The sequence below is a fragment of the Talpa occidentalis genome, unplaced genomic scaffold, assembly GCF_014898055.3.
Source record: "Talpa occidentalis isolate TD23 unplaced genomic scaffold, MPIMG_talOcc4v2.1, whole genome shotgun sequence".
Taxonomy (NCBI): Eukaryota; Metazoa; Chordata; class Mammalia; order Eulipotyphla; family Talpidae; genus Talpa; species Talpa occidentalis.
In genome coordinates this window covers 142196397-142218953 of record NW_026555331.1, presented here as the reverse complement: position 1 = coordinate 142218953, position 22557 = coordinate 142196397, and the positions used below count along the sequence as shown (strand labels likewise).

General features: G+C 43.0%; 1 protein-coding gene across 2 annotated transcripts in view; it reads right to left on the bottom strand.

Moving 5' to 3' along the window:
- The window catches only part of LRGUK (leucine rich repeats and guanylate kinase domain containing), a 92523-nt gene extending 70231 nt beyond the window's left edge, over nt 1-22292 (bottom strand). For both annotated transcript variants that reach the window (XM_037513418.2, XM_037513425.2), the window contains exons 1-5: nt 21949-22292; nt 14866-14973; nt 12125-12206; nt 8909-9009; nt 6063-6144 (exon numbers count right to left, since the gene is read on the bottom strand). In XM_037513418.2, coding sequence (XP_037369315.1) covers nt 6063-6144; nt 8909-9009; nt 12125-12206; nt 14866-14973; nt 21949-22287 — 712 coding nt within the window. In that variant the 5' untranslated portion in view covers nt 22288-22292. The remainder of the gene's footprint in view (nt 1-6062; nt 6145-8908; nt 9010-12124; nt 12207-14865; nt 14974-21948) is intronic.
- Nucleotides 22293-22557: the final 265 nt, after the last annotated feature.

Below are 22557 nucleotides of genomic sequence, written 5' to 3'. Positions count from 1 at the left end.
ATTAGTCATGTAAAAATTATTGTCTCAAAGTCACCAATGCCACTCACCTCTCTCTGCCCCCAATCCCTGCAGCTGGTCTCCAGGATTTAATATCATTTTCCCACAAAAGCTTAGTTAATACTGCCAGGTCGTCCAAACCATCACCATCTTCTCAGCCATTTGTAATCTTAAGGACTTCCAATCAATCACCAAGACCTGGAATTTTTGACTTGAAACATCTCTTGAATTAGCCCCTTCATTTTCCTTCACTCCTCTGCCAACCTAATTCAGCTTTAGCACCAACAGGCACCCCTAACATCCATTTCTCCCTGCCTGCAAGTCACCTGACACACTCTCCTCATGTGAATTCTTCCAAAATAAAGATTAGATATCACACTTCATTCAAAAATCCTCATAGGACAAAATTCAAATTCTTCACTCTGGCACTGAAGGCCCTTCACAATAAGGAAAATCTCCTTATCCGGTTTCATCGCCATTATAATCCAAAGAGAATTCTCCAATTCAGCCACATCAGTCTTCTCCGGAGTTCTGGGATGCGTCAAGAACTTTCTTACTTGACACTATCTTTTTTTTGTTTGTTTTTTTCCTACTCTATTTTAAACCCTGCCCATTCTTCAGGACCAAATTCTACTTTTTTTTTTTTTTTCAACTTTTAACATTCCTATTAAACAAAAATCCTAAGCATTTCTTTTTTGAAAGATAATCTCGTATTTTCTTACTGCTCTGTACCTGCTTAATCACATAAGTAAGTACAAATGAGGACCTGGGAGAACATATTCCTGACACATTTAATACACAAAGGATTACTATCTAGAGGGCATAGGAGCAACAATTACTGGGAAAAAATGATAAAACAAATACTTTCATAGAACTGGGTGAGAGGCTTCATTCTGCTAGAGCTACTCTGGAGGCGATTATAATATAGTAATTTACAATTACTAGAATTATATAAATATGTCACAGCAATTCCACTTCTTATTTGCTCTAGACAAACTATTTCTTCCTCAAAGCTCTTCCTGGTCAACTTCTAACCCTCCCACCCCCCTCCAGCTATCTCCCTCCATTAATGATGGAATCAGTCATTATTTTAAAGGACGGGGAAGGGACCATAAGTATCACAAAAAGTTATTTTGCCTCATAATTATTTGTAGTCATCTCAACTCTACTACTTACTAGTCATGGAAAACTTTACTTCTCTCTGCTCATACTTTTCGCTTGGAAAGTGGGGGTAACACCAGATCACACTGAAGCCCGAAAGGTAGATCATGGAGAAGACATCAGAAAATGGATGTGAGTGAGCTACACAAAGCATAAAGCATCTCCCAGTGGCAAGGCCTGTTCTCACTGCTAAAGTTCAAGTACATGAGGTCAAGGAGTCACGACCGAAAGCACAAAATAGAAGATTCTTCTGAAAAGATCCAGGTCAGAGAAAGAAGCGAGTTAGGAAACTAGAAACAATAATGAGGAAATAACTGTAGACATCCCGAGTTTTTCCTTCACTGGTGTTTGATTTGATCCTTGGACTAAAGCATCGTTCTGCTTGTTGGCAATAGAGCAACACACTGCCAGGATACTTTCCTAAGACACCGTGTCAGAAAAGCTTTAGAGGAAAGATATGTATGATCCTGAATCCTCTGCTTCTTGCAGTTTCCACTTTCTTTGGGCTATTGAAATAATCCTTCTGGAACTAGAATACCGTATCTTTGCAGATATGGATTGTAACAAAAGATACATGATCTAGGACATGGGACATTAAACTCTTACACATTCTATTTCTAGATAAAATAGAAAACCTCCAATGGTCTTCTGTCTCGGTTGAGGCTGGAAAGCTATAGTCTTGCATCCTGTATCCAGAGCATGAAGGTCCTGGTAGCTCAGCTCAAACCCAAATGAAGATACTCTGTATTATGGCAAAGACTATAACACATCCCTGAGGGTAACTAGGCTCAGGAAGTGCCCCCATGGGAAGCAAGCAAGGATCAGAAAACTAGAAAACTCCAGAAACTATGGTGAGATGAGAGGAACTGGGAAGGAAAGCCTGCCTGTTGTCTACACAGTGATTTTCCAAGACATCAGGAGTGAACCACTCTTTCCTTAGTACATCCAGCTTTCTCTGTAGCTCTCACTGGTAAGTCATGGCTCGTGACACAGATGTTGTACGGACCAAGAGGAGGGGGAACACAGATTCCTCACCGAGATCAAAGCCACAGCTTCTGCAGCTGTGTAGGCATCACCCAGGGTGCTTGGGCAAATGATATGGTGTTCACCAAACATCTCCTTAAGAAGTATGTTTATTTCAAAAGAATTGTCTATTTCTCAACCTTGCACATCCCCTTTAAACTGCAAGGAATTTGGGGCTCTAGAAAGTAATTTTGAGCAGACAGTAGGTTTTACAGGGGTGAAACAGTTTCTCCCAAAGTCCTCCCCTGGTGACACTTTACCAGTGCCCTGGCTGGGCCATGCAGAGCTCTGGGCTCCCTAGTATCCCATCTTCTTGCTTTAAGAACTTTTATAAAATGTTCCTTGCCTTTCTTCCTAATTTCATTCTTTCATAGGTTTGGGGACTTTCCCATAAGAAGAAATATAATCTGATAAGTCACCAAACTATCACAATGAATTAACTCACGGGGTGAACCCTCCTAGGTATGCTTTCATTTTTAAAAGCCACTGCCGGGAAAAAGAAACTCAAGAAGAACTCAAAACCATCACATTGCATGCCAGTCTAAAGTTTTATAATTCTGCAGGTATGTATTTTACACTGGGATTTTCAATCCTGGTGGCCACGGAGTGCAGGAACCCCTGGCACCTAAGGATAACTTTACAGGCGGAATCTATGTTTACAATCTATTTTTACATGTTGGTGAAGCCGTCAGCAGTTCAAAGTCCTTGACATGAATTATTCACTAGTTCAATATTCACTCTTATTCATTTGTCTACAATCATAAAATATGGTTCGGGTGTATAGAAAACAGTTACTGAGAAATAAGTAGGAAATCCATCACACCCTCTTAGTGGAGAGAACTGTGATGATGGCTTTCATCGAAACCAATCTTAAAAGATCTATATCACCTTCCCAGTGAAAAATGCTCTTCACTACAGGAGTGAATCTCTCTAAGAAACAAAACACACATACACTTAAAGTGGCGAGGTGACAGCAGTAGTAATTAGTCGATGAATCGCAATATGGGGAAGATAGTGGAGCTCAGAGGACCGGTCACAGGTCCACCATCCACCATTTACCAAATAATCTTGGACAAGTCGCTGCACCTCCCTGGGTCACAGGCCTCCCTCCATTAAATAATGGGGAGCAACTCGATGATCTCTAAAGTCCTGCCTGGAATTTTAAATTCTATGAACCATTATTTTCTAATTCTGTGATTCTATAACAAAATAATTTCCAATGAACAGTCAATATTTGTAGGTTAGAATAAACTGCATCCTGACTAAATAAATAATTCACTTCCTCTGGGCAAAGTTAATCAACTTGCAATATGGAATTTTGTCAGTCATCAGTTATCCATGTTTGGATGGACAAAATAGCATAATAATATAAACTAAAGAGATGACAGCTTCTAGTTAACAATTCATCCTGAGGTATTACTATAATCTACTATGATCAGATTGTCGGCATAACTAGTTTGACTAACTGATGTTTTTTGTTCTAAATCATTCTTTTTTAATTAGTGATAATTACTCTTTTATTTTACTTTGTTTTAAATAAAAGTGTATCTTTCTTGCTCAAACTAACTAGTCAGCAGGCCCTCTAAGGAAAGCTTGAACAAAAACAAAAAAGATAAAAAAGATAACAGACAAATTTCTAAAGCATTCAAAACAGGACAAATGAATGGCACTGGATTTGGAAAGTATGCTTTGTAAGGTATAATAGAGGATTGATTAGCTTAGAGCTGTGGATCCTCAGACCAGCAATATCTGCATCACCCGGGGAACTTGCTAGAAATGGAAATTCTCAGGCCCACCTAATCCGAAGCTCAGATGGTGGGGGCCAGAAATAGGTGTTTTACAAGCCCTCCACAGGCTTGAAGTCTGAAGCTGGGTAAATAATAATTGTTTTCAAAGAAGTCGAGTTTATAATTTTCAGGTTTTTATTTTTTTTTTTAACAGGCCCATACATGGCCTGCTTTTAAAATACAATGAACACTCTTGGCACCACCATGCCATCACCCCCTCCAGCCCAAGAAGCTAGGACGTTAACCATCACTCCTACCTACCTCTGCACACCTCTCCCAGCACGTCCTGATGTCTCCCTCTCAGAGACAACCACCATGCTGAATTATCTTATTTCCTCTTCCCTTCCCCCTTTAATTTTATACATAAGTTATATTAAATTTTAGTAAGATTCATCCTTATGGATGGCATGGAGATAGATTTCATTCGTCACCACTACCGTATAATATAGTACGTGAGCACACCATAATTTATTTATGCTTTCTCTTATCAATGAGCATTTGGGTTATTTCAGTCTCTTGCTATTACAAAAGATGTTCCTGTGAACACTCTTATACAGACCTCCCGGGACATCTATGTGAAATGTCCCACCTATAGGAGTTAAAGTGCTAATCAGACAGAATTTAGATGTTCAAATTTAGAAGATAGCTAAAATGATTTTCCAAAATGGGGTTAATGAGTTTCATATCCATAAGCAAGATAAAAAGAGATCTCCAATGTTTGGTATTTTTAAGATTTCTTAAATTTGGCAACTGAGTGATACACTATAGCATCTCATGACTTCTAGGGCCCTTTTCCCCTGTTTTAACATACCCTCTGATCCCCTAGGATCTGATTCCAAAGGGCTGTGGAGTCCAAGAAGCTGCTTTTCTGAGCAGCTCCTGACAATGCTGCCCCTGTTGGTGCTCCTTGAGCATCACCTGCTAGAAGGCCTGAGAGGAGCAGGTTTCTGAGCCAGCTTCTAGATGGCTTCTGGCTGTCTAGCTCCACCCCTGGGCAAGTGCGATACTTAGCACAGCCAAGCAGCCTCCAGACCAGGCTGCCAATGTGTGCTACTCCCATCTTGATATCAGCACATTTCATTTTGACCATTTTCTGACTTCTCTATTTGGTTACATCCAGGGGAACATACTCACGTCCAGAGCACCATGAGAATGTCCACAATGGCTCCTTTTCACACATCCTTCTAAAGGGAGTGGTACTATATCCCACACTTTCCATCACACGGGAATAAAGTTATTTTCCCATAAAATGTCTTCAAGAGAATGTACCTCCCATTCCCCCCACATCTCAGCCTTATTGCAAATGTGCTGTGTAACAGCTGCTGCCACTTCCCTGGAATGAGGCTCCCGGGGGCAATCGATTCATCCTCTGCTCTGCCCTGAAAAATCCCCAGGTGGGTAAAAAGATACTTACTGGGAAAGAGAAGCTGCTGCTCCCTTATCACCCAGAGAACACGAGTCTCTGGTGTAAAAGAGGGACTCAGCCTCATTAAACTCACAGATCTCCAATTAACCCTTGAGGCTCTTGAAGCTGGAGTGTCTCACTTGAAAGCAGGCGATCTGCCTGCCCTGGAGCCTGGCTCAGGCGATAGATGAGTTTCTGAAGTTGGCCACAAATCAAAAGTTGTGGGTTTTTTTTTAAATTAAAGCATATTTTAAATACGCTACAGAAGTTACTATTGAAATGAATTTAGAACAAATTCTTTTGTAAAATAATCACTCATTTTTCTTGAGACCAGATCTAGATTTTCAAATACTGAATTTATATCACATAAGGCACAAGTTTAATTTGAAGAAAGGAACTAGCTAAAACAGAACCTCTCCTGTGGATCTAGAATTAAAAACAAGCCCACATTAGTGAGAAGAATGACTGCCTTGTTTGGCTTTCCAGGAGTAAGAGGCTCTTGGCTTCGACTTGCAGTCTAATTCCCTGGTAAATATCTCCCCGTGCTTTGTGAATATCAATTCTTAATCAGTGAGATGTGTCACACATCTCTAGTAAATTGCTCATCTGGTCCTAGTCCATGTCATCTGGCACACATTTATCATAGGGCCTATTAACCAAATTTTCCCCTTTACTCATTCAAAGGATACTGTCCAAGATTAATTTAGTGAGAGCCTGGTATGCCGACAAATCACACATTTCAGAAATTTGGTTGCAGGAAAAATCCACCTTCTGATGAGAAAAGAGAACATACGTTATACTTTATTCCTCACTCATCTTAACCACTGGAATTAATTTCACAAGAAGAATATGGAGTGGATGTGGGGTTAGAATTCAGTGTTGGAAAAACACTGAGAATATTTACCCAGATTTAGTCATTTTCATCTGGGATTCTTGTCTGGCCCCTCCCTGTGGCCACACCAAGACCCCACAGTCTGTCCTCAGGCTCTGCGGCTACTCTCTCCAGTGCAGAGTTTATATTAAATTTTCTCAAGATCCCCTCTGAATTTACCTCAGTTTCAACCATATTTACCATGATTTCTGTCATGCCTAGCAACGCACCCATGCCTGCAACAATGAACTTGTAATGATCTGGGCTGATGTCCAGCATGGACACCTTCATGCCCTCTTGTGCCACAGCACATGGCCCGTCACCTGGCTACCCAGCTGCACCCCCTGGAGGGTGCATGCCCACAATGCTCTCTCCAAGCCCCTGTCACACAGGCTTGTTGAGCTGTTGCTCTGACTCCCTTTGGGAGTTCTGTTGGAGCCCAGAGCTTGCAAGAAGATCCCACCAACCTTCTTCACCTACTCCAAGCAAAGCATCCTAGGAAACACAGAAAGAGCGCCCGGACAAGCGTCTGCTCCCTGGGAATGGTGCTGTGTTTGGCACAAGGCTCGCAGATGGTAAATGAAAAGGAAGCAGATTTTCTCAGGAGGGGTGGGGGAAATAGCCACAACCTGGTTTACGAGGAAGATGTGGCTGCAGGTCTCAGATGTGGGTCCTGTCCCACCTCTTGGGTTCTTACTCCACCTCTCTGTGCGTCGGCCGCATCATCTGTAAAGTGAGAGGGTAGCCTCTGCCTCTCTATCAGGAGGATTAAATGAGCTAATGCCTCCAGCATCTCCTCCCAGGTTCATGCAGAATTCATAGGGGTCAAGGCACATCCTCGCAGGGAGCCTGGCCCTTTGCAAGCATTTCTCCAATGTTCCTGATGTATTTGCTCTTAATTCTCGGGGAACCTCAAAGTTGGGCTCTCTGCCATGATGATGGACACAGGCCGTTAACATTTGTCTCAGACCACAGAATGGACGACACCTCGAGGGACCGGTATAAACTGTGGACTGGGTGGTGTTGACGTGCTGACGCAGGCTCAGCAGCTGGAACAAACGGACCACTCCAGAGGGGGCTGCTGACAATGGGGGGTGTGCGTGTGTGGGGAGAGGGACATGGAAATCTGCACCTTTGCCTCAATTTTTCAATGAATCTAAAACTGCTCTTAAAAACGGTGGGTATCTGTTGTATTTTGTTCAGGGCGGAGTCTTTGGGGGACAGTATGAGGTAAGGGTGAGAACAGAAGAAACTGCAGGCAAGCTTTCCCATGGAGGGGAAATGCTGTTACCAGGACCAGCTCCCTGGGTGTGGGGCAAAGCAGCACGGAGCAGCAGAGCAGAGGGAGTGGGAAGCACCCAAGTGGCTCTGCGAGGGCAATGCCTGAGGACCTGGAGGGCATGTGGCCCCCACTGAGGGCACCGAGAAGCTCCCGTGGCTTATGTGGACAAAGGCATAGTGACCTGATATTAACTAAAATTCCAAAGGGCAAAAAAGGTACTGGTGATAAAAATGGAATGATGTGAATTAACACACACAAAAATAACCGAAGAAAATGAACAGAGAAAAATACAGCCTCTCACTAGCTCTATGGGGGCTGTCAGGCTCTTGATTCCTGCAGAATTTCACAATGTGCGAGCTGCTGCAGCATGCTTTGGATGCAAGATACTTTGGTTTCGAAATAAAGTAAAAGTAATAGATGATAAAAAGTAATCGGTGATAGCCAGTCCTAAAAGTAACTTTCTTTCTTTTTTTTTTTTTAATTAATAAATTTTATTTTTATATTCCCCATACAATTCTAATGAAATAGTTGAGTCCAATACAGGAACACTAAGCCCAAACTCTGTGGCGATGGTTCTCAAATTTGTCAGCATATTAGAGGCCCCTGGGGGGATCTTTTTAAAAATTCCAAGCCTAGGCCTCACCCTGGACCACTTGAAGCAGACTTTTTGACCATGGCTTCGGGAGTTTATAAAACTCCCAGGTGATGCCAATGTGCAGGAAAGGGGGAGCCACTCCCCCCACACCCATCTGCTATAGTGTGGGCCATGTGCCAACCACCATGACACGGCCTGGAGGGGTGTTTGAGATCAGTCCCAGGCCCACCCCCCAACGGACTGGGTCAGGATCTCACTTTCACAGGAACCTCCCCAGGCGGCCTGTGCAAACATCGGGGCAAGACACAGCATTGCCAGGAGCTCTAGCAACCAGCGGAGCTCATTTCTGCCTCAGAGATGCAATAGCAAGTGCAGGAAAGCAAGAATGATGGTTCCAAATCATTGCTATCTTAAAAAGTAAAGCTTGACTAAACAACAACAACCACCACCACCACCACCACCACAACAAACCCGAGGGCATTTTTATAGTCTTCAAAGTTTTTCTCTTATAATAAAAGCAGACAAATAATTAGTATTTAAACGAAGGAGAGAGAACAGAAAGGAGTTAGTCGTAAAACAAAACTTCCTAGGAAAGATTATCTGTTGACAGAGTATCTCTTTTCCAAAATAAATGGTACACTAATCCCTCTCCTTTTTCACTTCATCTCAGATACTTACACTATTGAGCCCTACAAATTACTCTCTCTGAATTCTCTATTTTAGTGTCATTTTGTTTATTAATGAACTTTGCAAGGCAATTAACATATTAATGTATTGAAAAGTATACCTTGAGATTTTTGGGTGGCTTGAAATTGAAGAATGTAGTCAGTTTATTGTGCGAAGCATTAAGTTCCAGGAGATAAGGCATACAACTGACACAAGACAAATCTGGGGGGAAATAAACACAGAATACGGTAAGCCAATAAAACAGAAATTAGCCAACTCATCAGAACAGCACACATTACATCAGAACATTTTTAAATTATCTCAGTGGCAAGCACATTTTTATTCCAGATGAATGAAATGAATAAAACAGGAGTATGCAAAATACACACACACGCGCACAAACACACATGTAGTATGGAAAACTCTCCATGAGTCAATAATTTAAGCTTCTTCCTTGGGGCATCCCCAGTTTTTCCACCCACCTCCTCCCACCCAAGTGACAGATGACCAAGGCCACCGCAGTGGCCCAGCTCTCTCTCCCACGAGCTGCTAACAGCTCAGTGCTTCAAAACCTGCCAGCCTTGGGGGAAAGAAGAAACTGAAGCCTTAGATAATCCTCTTGATCATTAGCCTCTAAATAACTGAATTAGGTCCTTTCAGAGAGACTGAAAATGCCATAATTAGAAAACTTTCCTTGATATCAATTAAATTTTGTTTTAGTTGGACTTAATCCTAAATCTCATTATTTGCAGTGATTTAAATTATTGCCATTATTTTACTTTGGCTCTGGATTGGCTGAAAGTATGCCTGAGCTTTGCAGTTTATCCCAAGCAAATATTCGAAACTTCGAGTACTAAGTAGAGGACTGTCTTGATCCTACTGCTAACGAAATGGCACATAAAAGATAAAAACAGTGAAGCATTGTGCTGCTTTCTCTGCTACTCTATCCACAGATGAATCCGGGGAGGCTCAGGAAGAATCACATGAGGAGCATTTACAGCCCTTCTCTACCAGTAACTTGTTCTTCTACCTGCAAACAGTAGTAACAACGTCTCCTTCTCTATTCATTCTAGATCACAGAACCAGCCATTCCAGCTGCTCAGGGGATAGGGCTTGCTGGGAGAATGGGGAGAAGCAAAGTGCTTCTACCTTTCCCAGGTGGCCAAGGCCCATCCCCGTGAGTGGAAGGAATTGAGGCCTTGTCAGGAGTGGGTGGTGGTGTGAGGGTCCTCCGCCACGCAGCCCCTCTCAACATCTTTCCTTCTCAAAAGTCACTGAAGCCAGAAGGTCCCCAGCAGTTTCCACTTCATTTTCTGAACCACCCTTTCTTTAGTCTGTCTTTCTCACACAAAATTGTCCTAGGGGGAGACAAGACATTGAAACATTAACACTTTGGTGGAAATTAGGGAGCAAATCAAGGAAGTCTGCCTGAAAGAGGAAAGCTAAGGAGGAACTGTCATTGCTTTATGAGATTTTTCCCTTTGTCCACTCTGCCCTCAGCTCCTCGGCTGTCAGTGGTGACCTCAACACCATTCACCTCTCCCCACCCGTGACCCCTCTGGCGTTGACCTTAGACAGCTACATATTGTACCAAGAACTCTGTCTTAAAGAAGAATCAGCAGCTGCCATTTAGATAGAGCTAAAGAGATGATGAGTACATGTCTCGCTCCGTAGATGGCCTGTGCTTTCCAATCTCTGACTAGAAAATCACCGTTTGGGTTGCTGGGCTGCTTCTGACTCTGGCAGGCCCAGTATTCCCTACCCGGTGTAGTGACCTCCGTGACCACCAGATGGCAGGAGCACCTCGTGCCTATAACTGTGCTGCTCACTGTGGTCCTGGCACCAGTCTCATCCCGAAACTAATTCAAAACACAAATTCTCAAGACCCATCCCAGATCAGTGGCATCAGAACCTCGGAGGGTGGGGCAGAACCGTCTGAACAGGCACTCCAGATGATTCTGATGCAAACTGAAATCTGGTCTGCATCACAACTTTTAACAAAACTGCTCTTGCAAAAAGAAGAATACCCTGTGTCTTACACATAGTAGGTCCCCAAGCACTTAAGGAGTGAATAAAATGGGCTGTGAAGGATTAAAGAAGACTTGTCAGAGAGCTTCCATGGCAGCTATGGACTGCCCATTCAAGTAGCAGGATAGGTACCCACATTTTTCCTTCCAGGTGAGCCTAGGCAGAGTCGAAGCCTGCCTCCCCCCAATGCTGGTCTACAGTTCCTATCCAGAAATTTTACACAACTTTCAAGGTGTGGCCAGCCAGGAGAGCTCCTGCTAGGGACACTGAAAGTAGTTTCTATCACGTGATAGGACCTCTGGGGTTTGCCTTAAAACCGCCCTGGGGAAGGAGGCCACGGTACAGGTGAGACAGGATGGGCCTCGGGGCTGAAGACTGTAGCGCCTGAGAATGCATCAGCCTCTCATTATGTGCTCATGTGTGTAATTTACCAAAATTAAGTTTTATGAAACTAGGGGAATAAAGGGCTTTCCAAAGCAGGACCAATTTCAATAATGATAATATGCTAGGCTATTTCTTAATATTCATATTAATATTCTTAATATTCATTTAAGGATGGGGGATCAGAGAATGAGCCAGAGAAGAACATAAGGGCAACACAGGAGTAGAAAGATTATCAGTGAAGAAAGCAGGTCAAAAATAAAGATTTGCCATTTTCCTGGAGGTCTTAAAAAAAAAAATTCAATTCAAATAAGATCAGGAAATTAGAAATAATTTCCTGGAGAAAATATGACTCATTTCATTCATTGTGAGCAAGGTGTCACAATAAATGTAATATTGTAGAACCACAAACAGTGGTTAGAGTAGAAAGAATCAACTGATGTATAGAAAGAGCAAATAGAGGGGGGAAATTAATCTGTGAATCCCTGGTGCTTAAACAAAAAGAACAAAAGCCAGGATTAAAATGTAGATGTAACGGCAAAATAAAAGAATCCATTAAGGGGGTGGGGATGGTTGGCAGAAGGACTAATTCATTTGCATTGACTTTACTAATTGAGGGAAGAAAAGGGAATCATCAAATATGCAGAAAATATCAAGATGTTATGCTCCATCTCTTAAACGGAAAAACACAAACACCCCTAGTGCGTCTGACCACAGCCTGACACTGCATGCTCCCTGACTGGTGCCTTTTTCTATCCTCATCTGTCACCGGTACCTATTTTGTACCAGCGAGCAGAGATCAATATGTAAACTGATCTAATATAGCACTTGTATCAAGTTTCGTAGTGATACACTGTTACATCCTAACAAACTTAAATCTTGAAATAACTCAGGGATTCATTGGTTTACTAGAATAACTATTACATACCTTCAATTCTATTTACTGAGAGATCCAACTTCTGTAGGTGAACATATCCAGAGAGTATGCTAATGTCAGTTAAATCACAACCCTGAGAAGATAAAAAGGGAAAAGACTTGAATGTTGCTTTATGGGGTTTGTACCCAGCCTTCTTGCAACATCTGGAAATAGTAGTTGACAGAAAGAAACCCAGAATTTCTGTCAAAAGTAGAAAGGAGGGGCCTCCCTGGTGGCACAAAGGGTTAAGCACCGCACTATGAAGCAATCTGCAACCTCTGCAGCATGCACGAGTTCCGATCCCCGGCCAGGGAGAAACCCACACGGCACAGCAGACCTCTCCTGTCTCGCACACTGCTCCCCTCAGCAGTGTGTTTTTCAGTCAGTCTGCCTGTTCTGTTCCCCCCTCTGCCTTTGGTGAATCCTCTCACCCCCTGCCTCTCTGGCCTGTGTCCCAGCTCTTGTATGCATAGATAAATAAATCTTTACCAAAAAAGGAGGGTGGAAGGGAAAACCTGCTGCCTCTGAAGGATCTGAAGCCCACTACTAGGAGGTTCTTGAAACAGACTACTAACCCTATCAAGAAACCATGGCTCCCCATAAAATCAGAACTTAGCGAATCAGTGTTGTTAGCGAGAAGGAAAACAACACAAAAAGGAGAATTAAGTATTTACCAAGACCTCTAGAGCAGCTTTATATTAAAAAAAATAATCTCAGCAATACAGCCAAAGTCTCTGTGTGGTAGAAGAAAAAAAGCAAATGCCTAGAAATGAATTGAAATGAAATGAAACGCTGGGGCTCACCCCCACACAGGGGTCATCAACAGCAGTGCCAACCACAGCTGAACAGGGTCCCTGTCAAGCTACTTAAACAATCACCACAGTGGATCCAACAAACCTGTGAGACATGCTGTCTCCAATCGGGCAGGCTATTCCCAGGGTAGAGAGGAGCATGAGGAACAGAGAGATATAAGCACCTAAGATTACAGTAGGAAGTTAGCGATGAGAAGCAGATACCAGTCTCTTGAATCCTTGTCCAAAGTGCTATGAATCTTGCTTCCCATGAATTCGAGCTGGACTGGGGGTCAGTGTGGGCAGGGAAGAGGGGATGGGGGAGAGGTATTTTTGGTTCCTTGGCTCAAAGACTCATTTGACTAGTTTATGTTGCAATGTCAAAGCCAGAGGAAGCACCAACCAATGAAGTGTCACTATAAGCAATGCTCAAATGTGACAATGATAAGAGTGTTTGGTGAAGACCACGAGGGCAATCATAAATACGTACTTGAAAACCTGTCATGGACAAAGCACTGTGCATGGCTTGGGGAAAACAACAGAGATGGAATAGAGCTTCCTTGTGCCCTTAAGAAACTGATGACTTTGTTAGCAGAGGAGCTATGTATACAAAACACAAGTAAAAATAATAATAATAATAATAATAATAATAATAATAATAATTTTGAAGATATAAGCGGGGGGAATCACCAAACCAGGCAAAACTAAGAAAGTATTTTCAGTCAGCCAGGCAGGTTATTAAGATGAAATAATTCAACACGTAATATCTCAAATGTAAGGAGGTCGGTGGAAAGTAAGTTAAGCTTCAGTCCATCTAGCCGAAATAAGACTTAAAGGATTGCTTTTCTTTCTTTCTTTCTTTCTGCAGATCAATTGAAGGCATAGCACTACATACACAAGTAGAATATTGATTGAGAGGGACTTATGTGGAGCACAGAAGCTGCTGGAATTATCGATCATTCCAATACCTAACAGTGCAAGGCACACCGGAGCCTCCCTGTGTGTTATTACCTGACTGGCTGAGGCAACCACAAACTGGTATAAAGTGAAAATAGTGAAAGATTAGAGCCTTAATATGTGACCTCAGAGGACACGCTGTGGAAGCAGCATGGGGGAAAAGAGCAGAACCTTCCTTGGTTAGTTTACCAGCTCAATTCCATGACGGAGCAGCCTTGCTATGAATGCTATGCTTTAGCTAAATTATGGTGCTCCAGCAAAATTTCAGTGTTTTTTTTTTAGCCTGTGTTTGCATTTACTCTGTAGATTTCAAAGGAATGTTTAATGCTTTATAATATAAGCATATGCTTATATATGTATGTGTGTGTGTGTGTGTGTATATATATAAGCAAAAAGAGTTAAATTATTTTTCTAGGACTAGAGAAACAAAAGGAGAAACCGAAATATTCTTGAGTACTCTGCACTTGTAGATTCTTTTATGATAAAATTGAAGCCATGACTCTCCACTAGTATCAACATCTTGAAAACTGTTGAATAATAATATATTTTTTTCTTTAATCACTGGTAGTTTTTGGAAAGTGAGCAAAGGCTTAAAGTTACTTATTTCTTGACATGCTTAGAGGAGAAAAAAGTCAATACCAAAGCACTTTGCTCCCTTAGATTCAGACATAAATTTTAGTCCTGCCTCTGATCATAGAGAAAATTCTTTAAGAGATTTGATTGGTTTTATAGAATCAAAGTCAACCTTCTGAAAGCAGTGAGTAGTATAATATAGACTACTTAAGAGGAAAGATATAGACTGTGCAGGGAAAACAAAAGAAGGGAATTTGGGGGTTTGGTTACTGGGCTGACTAGGATCTTTGATGTCGAACATTTACATAAACAACTCTGATTGTGAGTCTCCATCAAATGCATGAACATGGGATTTGGCGCCACCACCGAAGCTGTGAATATGGGGGAGATGGCCATGGTGCAGGCAGTCGGTGGTGATCTTGTCATACTCACTGGTAAACTTAGATTGAGGTAGACCTGCTCAGTCCCAGAGCCGGAGCGTCCCAACTGGTGGAGCGCCTTGGCCACCTCCTCCTCTCTGAGGATGCCATCAAGATTCTCCTGCAAAAAATAAGTAAAATAGGGGGGTGGGGGAGAGAAAGGACTTCCATTAGAAAAGAAACAGTCTACTTCCTCATATTCAGCACTTGTTTTTTATCTATTTCCCATCCAGGAGCTGAGTTTTTCAACACGGATCAGCACAAAGAAAATTCTGTGTTGAGAACACGTAGTTGTTAGGTACAATCAAATCCCTATCAACTCCATGTTATTGCCACTGAATTTGGGGGTATGCAAAGTGGAATGAAAGTGGTTATTGTGGAAGCTTCAGCACTGGTGTGACAGCTCATGGCATGAGTGTTTTCTGTTCCAGCGCTATGCTAAGAGCTCTAGATAGATCGATTCATTTAATCCTCCTGACAACCTAAGGTCGGCACTCTGAGCTCCATTTTGCAGATAAAGAAATGAAGGCTTACAGAGGTTAAGTTGCTGGAAACCATATGGCCAGTTTGTGGGAGAATCCCAATCTGTCTGACTCTAGGGCAATTCTAACCACTATACTTGATGGGTGAAATTAATGCAATCTCTTCTCTAAACCTGGCATTCTTGTGGAGAAAACAGGTCCCCAGTTGGCTTCCTGTTGGCTAATTTCACTGTATTCACACAATTTACAAGATTTATTAAAAGGGTAACACTTGCACTAGGAGTTTGGCCCTCTGTCTGCAGACCTTTGTGGGCCAGAGGTTGGCCAGCATGCCATCTCCCCAGTGATGACAGACAGAAGAGAAAACAAGTGAGTCACTGCTATGTTTGTGCTGCCTTCACCTCCGCATATAGACTCTGACAGCAAAGTACCCTTTTCCATGAGGTTCCAGCAAGGCTGCTCAGACTGCTCGCACCTAGGACATGGGTCTTTAGGCTTGTGATACTGTGAACAGTTTCATTCCCCCCAGATTCCCACTAAATCTGGGAAGAAAATGCCACTCACATGGAGCTAGCACATGCATTTTGGGGCTGAGAAGGTTTGGTTGAATCCCAGATCTGCCATTTTGGACGTATGACTTTGGGGAGATAAAGTTTTCTCATAGTCTTCATGTATAAATAGGAAATATCATTACCTTCTCTTAATGTTTTGGGGGAATGGAAAAAAATAAGAGTATATAAAGCTAGTTCTCAGTATTGTGCTTAGAAGCCAGGAAATGTTCCCAGCAAATGGTACTGTTACTACTAATTGATGAAATCAGAAATTTCACGTCCACGTGTTTCATCAGTCCATACAAATCTAACTGTTCACAAAACGGGGGAAAGATCTAATTCCTCAAGGGCCTCCCCGGTGGCGCAGCGGTTGAGCGCTGGGTTGCGAAACTGCGCGCGGCCTCTGCGGCACCGGTTCAATCCCCGGCTGCTCCCCGGCCACCGGAGGAGGGTCCCACATGGCGTGCAGACCTCTCCTGCCGCCTGCTGCTCCCCTCAGCAGTGTACTTCGGTCCTTCTGCCTGCTCTGCTCCCCGCTCTGGCTCTGGTGAATTCTCTCACCCTCCTGCGCTTCTGACTGTGCCCAGTGCATGTATAAACAAAACAAACAAACAAACCAGCAAACAAATAAATAAAGCATGCCTCTATAAAAAAAAAAAAAAAAAAAAAAGAAAAAAAAAAAAGATCTAATTCCTCAAATAAAGGTTCATTTTCTTACCTCAGACCTGGAAAGGAATAGAGGCATGAAAGTGCTACCTTGCTTTTGCAAACACTCCACTTAAAATTTCTGAAGTTTACTTGAAAAACCCCCCACCCCATTTCCTGGAGATGACAAGACATTACATTCCTTACAAAGAGCAGGTGGGAGTCTTTTGCAACGGAGCCCTTGCTGTGAAAACCAGTGATGCTGTCAGCACCTTCCCTGATCTCGAGCATGACTCCCCTCCCCACCCCCTCACACTTCCTTCATGGTTTCCATCGTCATTATCACACCTTTCCCTCCCGCTCGTTGGTCATTTTCAGACTTTCACAAGTCCTATCTTGACCTCATGGCTCCAGAATCCCTAAAGATGCCCATGCCACATCTCCACCACTCCAAGCACATGCACCCAGCACATTCCTTTACTTTCTCAACTCCAGACACCTTAAAAGTGATCTCATCCAACATAGCCACTCACTCCCATCGCCATGGTGGACTTAGTCATCATGCTAAACTGCTCTACCCTAAGGCCCTCAAACCCCACTTACTGCACTCTCTGATGATGGAAACCATGAAGGAAACTCTCCAACCTTTCTAGACCTACTGAACTTATTCCTTGATTAAAGCAAAATTCCTACTCTAGTCATCCTCCCCTTTCTCGTGGCCCATCTGCCACTTCCTCACTATATTTCCTTCCCCACTGGGTGTTCTACATACAATTTCAATGTCTCTCCAGCCACTAGCCTCTGGCTCTTTGTCCCCTGATCACAGCAAAAAGACCCAAAAGTGAATCAAGTTCACAAATCACCTACTGCACTGAGGCAGAGATCGTCATGTCCATCATATATTTGGGATAAAAATCTTTCCAGTATATCCAACACATACCAGCCAGGACACTAGACCCTGTTGATAAATTTATAAATAAGACATTAGCTATCCTCACGGGACTTGCAGTTCAGTCTGGGAGAAAAATACACAAGCCATTTCAGGAGTTTGATGAATACCGCAACAGAGATAACAGGGTGCTTTGACCAGAGGGAAGGACATCCCTTTTATGCCAGTGGGAAGCAGGTGGTTAGTAAAGGCTTTCAAGGGGAGAGGACCATTGAGTTGACCCAAAATTGTAATTTATGCAAATGGAGGGAGAAAGGAGAGAAAAGAGGATGAGGGAAGTTACTACAATCAAAAGGTACAACATATACAAAATCCCAAAGGCAAAGGAGGGGTGGCTCATTGGGGGAACTACAGAGAGTTCAGAACAGCTGGGCATCAAGTGGGAGGGGGTCTACAGTGCCAACCAGTCCCCACCCCCACTGCCCCCGAGCTGTTGAGTGGCCTGGGAGAGGCAACTCTAAGGTCAACTTTTAGCTGGGCCTGCTGTGGTCAGACACTCTCCCATTCTTCATCAGCTCCTCTCCACTCTTACTACCTTAGCTGGTCAGATCTCACTTTTCTCAAGTCTGGGCCTCCACTCTGTCTCCACTCTCAGCAAATGTCTGCCCTTCTACTTTGGGGCAAAGGTTGAAATGATCAGACGTCAAGCCCTCAACAGTCTATACCTGTCCTAGTCTTTCTTGCTTGGGTCCCAGACCAGAGGAAGACACTGCCCTTCCTTCTGTTTCCTCAGGGAACTTGCTCAGGAACCATCAGATTTGCCCTCTTTGGCCTGGATTTCTAGCTGTCATTCACCACTGCCATGCTCCACCCTGCCACTTCTCCAAATCCACAGGTCAGTCTCTTCAGACATCCAGAGTCGCTTTTCCATGCTTTGATCCCTCTTCCTCACTTCCCACTCACTCCTGCCTCACTTCAATTGGGCTTCTGATTTTCCCACATGACATGGCCAAGGCTGCGTGACGACCCTCAAATAGGAGGAGCTGAGGAGCCCTCTCCAAACCTTTCCTACTTGGCCTATTGGCAGCAAAACCCATTGTTGAGACTCTTCCTGCCTTGGCTTCCCTATCATACAGCTTTTCTTTTTTTCTATTTCTCTTACCAGTCCTTTCCAGTACCTTCCCTGACTTCTCTGTATCTGCCTGTAAATACTTGCACCCCAAGGGCTATCTTCTTGACCCTCCTTGTCTCCTCACTTCTTTTCCTGGGTGACTGTGCAGACACCGATGCTGATGACACCCACTCTCCAATATCTGCGATCCCCTCTTTTACTTCCAGAGTCATATAATTCAAATACCCATCCTAATGCTGGTGGTAGTTAATATCCCCTCAACCATGCCATAGACCAGCCATCATACTAGATTTTTAACATTTGATTAGGAATTGTCCTAGCTTAAATATTTAAAAATACCTTCATCTTTAGATTCCTTTCCATTCCCAGTTCCACTGCCTTAATCCAGACTCTCCCCCACAGATTACTGTTAGTCTCTGGCTGATCTCCTTGCCTCCAGAGTATCAGCCTCTAATCTAATTCCATTCGTCATCAGCGCTTAGAGACTTGAGTCAGCAGTCTCTATGATGGCACAGAGCCCTCCACAACCTGGCCCCTACCTCATCAGTAGAAAAAACTGCCATGAACCTGCCCACACACCAGTTCTCCACCCAGACAATGACCTACTTTCCTTGAAAACGCCATGATCCCTGCCTTTCATCTGTCATTTGTATACATGACTCTAATACTTCACATGTTGAATGGCTATGACTTACACATGTTCCTCTCTCACCTTGATTGCAGGGGCCATGCCTGTCCTCCAGCACATTCTCATATCCTATCCTTACTATTGCCATTGGGTATTACATCTGTAGTTTTTTGACAGCCACTCTGTATCAGACACCATACTAAGAACTTCAACATATTCAGAGCTTGACTATCTCAATATTAGGTATTACTACCCTTTAGGGAATTGACAGAATTAAGGAACGGGCAGAGTTCTGGGCTGCACGCATCAGACACTTGCCATGGGCCTGGATACTCGTGCTCGATACAGTCAGAGCACTTTGTGCCCAGCAATCATTCAACGAAGTTTGCTTAATAAAGCCTAAATTAATTAAGTCACTTAATGGGCTGCAGTTAGCAGATAAGATGCAAGTTATTACTATATTAGTAACAGTATAAATAATATAATATGCTAAGTATTTTACATATATGATTCATTTAATTCGCCGAACTCTCCTAGGAGAGAGGTATTATTATAATTCCCATATCACAAGTGAGCGTAGAGAAATTAAGTAACTTGCTCAAAATCTCACAATTAACAAATCTTTGATTCTAAAATCAATATTCAGAACAGCCAGTCTAAACTATGGCTCTTAAATTCATAAGAGCTTCCTAAGTCTGAGGCTAACTGCACCACAGGCATTTAATAATCATTGTGGCCATTGTAGTGTTATCTATTTTCCCCAAGCTAAGATATGAAACATAAGTCACTGAACATGAAAGTCCTAATGTTTTCTTTTAAAATTTTCAGCTTATTCAGCAATATTAACACTTATATAAAAGTGTAAATATCATAAAAAACTAAAATAACATGATTACTAATATTTAGAGAATAAATGGAAGAAATTAACTTTTTGCACACACATGCTACAAACCAAAAAGCTCAAGTCAAGCCCCTCTATGGCTTGCTAATGGCATACTGAAGACAGATTAACTATGGTACTAATGAACCCCATAGCCAAAGTGCAGGAGTTAATTAGAATAATAAAGTAAACTGTGATTCATTTGTGAATTCCTCTGGGGTGGAAGCTGGTAGAAACCATACAAACATCTCAAAGTTGTAAAAACACTGCTACAGTTTTGCAATAGTAACTGTTAAAGGTAGGAAAGTCAACAAAAGATGAACAAAATAAATAATTATTTCTTTCTGGTCCTCCTTAAGCAAAACTAGTGTGTATCGAGGGCCTCCCTGGTGGCACAGGGGGTTGAGCACAGCGCTGTGAAGCTGTCCACAGACTCTGCAGTGCCGGTTCCATCCCCGCAGACTACGGAGATACCCACATGGCACCACCCGCTGCTCCCCTGTCTCACCCGCTGCTCCCCTCAGCAGTGTATTTCAGTCAGTTTGCCTGTTCTGTTCCCTACTGTGTCTCTGGTGATCCTCTCACCCTCCTGCACATCTGGCCTGTACCCCAGTTCTTGTATAAATAAATGAATCTTAAAAAAAAAATAGTGTGTATTGAGCCCATGTAGAAGGAGACAGACAAGGAAAGATAAAATGGGGGTGAGGGTTGAAAAAAATGAGCCAAATGTTGAACATAAAACAAACATAAGGACATTACAAAAAAGGGGAATCCAAGTGGAAGAAGAGTGTGGTGGTTGTTGGTAGAGTGAGAGAAGTTATTGCAAATTATGGGGCGGGGGAGAATAAAAATTTAGACAAAATGGGCATATCGGAAACACTCTCTGTATTACAAACTTCAGAAAAAAATTTAAAACAATTTTCTACTACAAAGGAAGAGGAAAGGGGATTGAAAGTAAGAAGATATCTGATTGTGAGTTTCCTGGCAGCCAAGACCAAGAGGAAAACGTATTAATTGAAAGGAAGCTAATCGATTTAGTCTTTGAAAGAGAGCAAACTATAGACTAGAAAACTATATACAAGAAAACTATATACAAGCAAACTATATACAAGAAAACTATATACAAGCAAACTATATACAAGAAAAAGGAGTAAGTGATATGATAAGAAGTAAAAGGGACAAGATGAGAGGCAATGGGCTAAAAAAGGAACAGCATGACCCGGTTCTAAAAAAAAATGGGGCTGGATGGTAGTTTAAAAAGAGTGAGTCTATATAAACATGAAAGGCAAAGTTGTTACCAGCGGCCATTGCTGGTAACAGGAACTTTTCTCACATCCTAAAATACTCCCACCGTGAGCTGGTGTGTGTATTGCTTATATAATGCATTATACACCTCCGGCAGAAGTAAGACGATGAAACTTTCATGTTACTTAGGCTTTGAGGAATTACTTAAGTGATTATTTCAAGAGATTGTTTTCAAGAGGGTGGGGGGTGTGTGGGAATGTTAGAGCACTTCACACTCACTGGGGTGCCAAAGATGAACCCTGCCAATGCACAAGACTCTCAAGATAGAATTTTGAAAAAGTTAAAGCCGTAGCCACACAAATTAATTTTTTCCCCATGCTGTGACTTATCTCCTAAGAAACGAAAAGTGTTAATGAAAAATAAAGGAGATTTTGGAGCTTTTTCAAAAGGCAAAGGGTGAGAAAACGGGGGAACAGAAATGGCTGGGAGGAAAGGCGGGGAGCCCCAGAGCCTTTAAAGGGAGGATAGGGCTGAAGGAAAAGACTGAGCCCAGGCTGGGGGGGATGCACTGAAATGCCCCTGAAGGAGCAGGGTCCCATGGCTGCAGGAGGGAGCGAGGGGTGGGGAGAAAGGGAAAGGCGCACCTTCAGGTTCAGCATTTCGGACTTGGAGGAGAACTCGGATTCCGACTCGTTCTCGGGCTGGTACTCGCCCTCGTCGCCCCCGTCCTCGCCCTGCTCCTCGTATTCCTGCTCGTTTACACAGGTGTCTGGTTCCTGATAGCCCTGAATGAGCTGGTGAAGCAGGTAGGAGGCGGTTTTGCGGAGACAACCCTTCGATCTCTGCCCCGTGGGAACAGGCCATGACGGACGATCTTTTTCTGAGGGCAACAGTTTCAAATGGGATCCAGTTAGTGAACTGCCAAGCTCTCCCCAGACAGAGGCAGAGGAGGCCCTCTGGGGATCGCTCCCGGAGGCCGCCATCTTGTTTACTGGAGTTGCCGAGGAGACGGACTCGCAATGAGGAGGCGCCGCAAGGAATTCTGGGGGTTGTAGTCTCCATCCCTCTGTTGGCCCTAGCTTTCTGCTGCAAGGTCCCTGGAGCGTGACTTTTGCTTTCTTTGCTCTGCTTATTCTGTTATTTGTCTCTACAGTTTACTGACTTTGTTTCTTTTTTGCTAGTCTTTCTAGTTTTCAACTGTTTTCTCTACATCGTTTTTCCTTGTGTCCATTGTGTTTTTTTGTTTCTTTTTC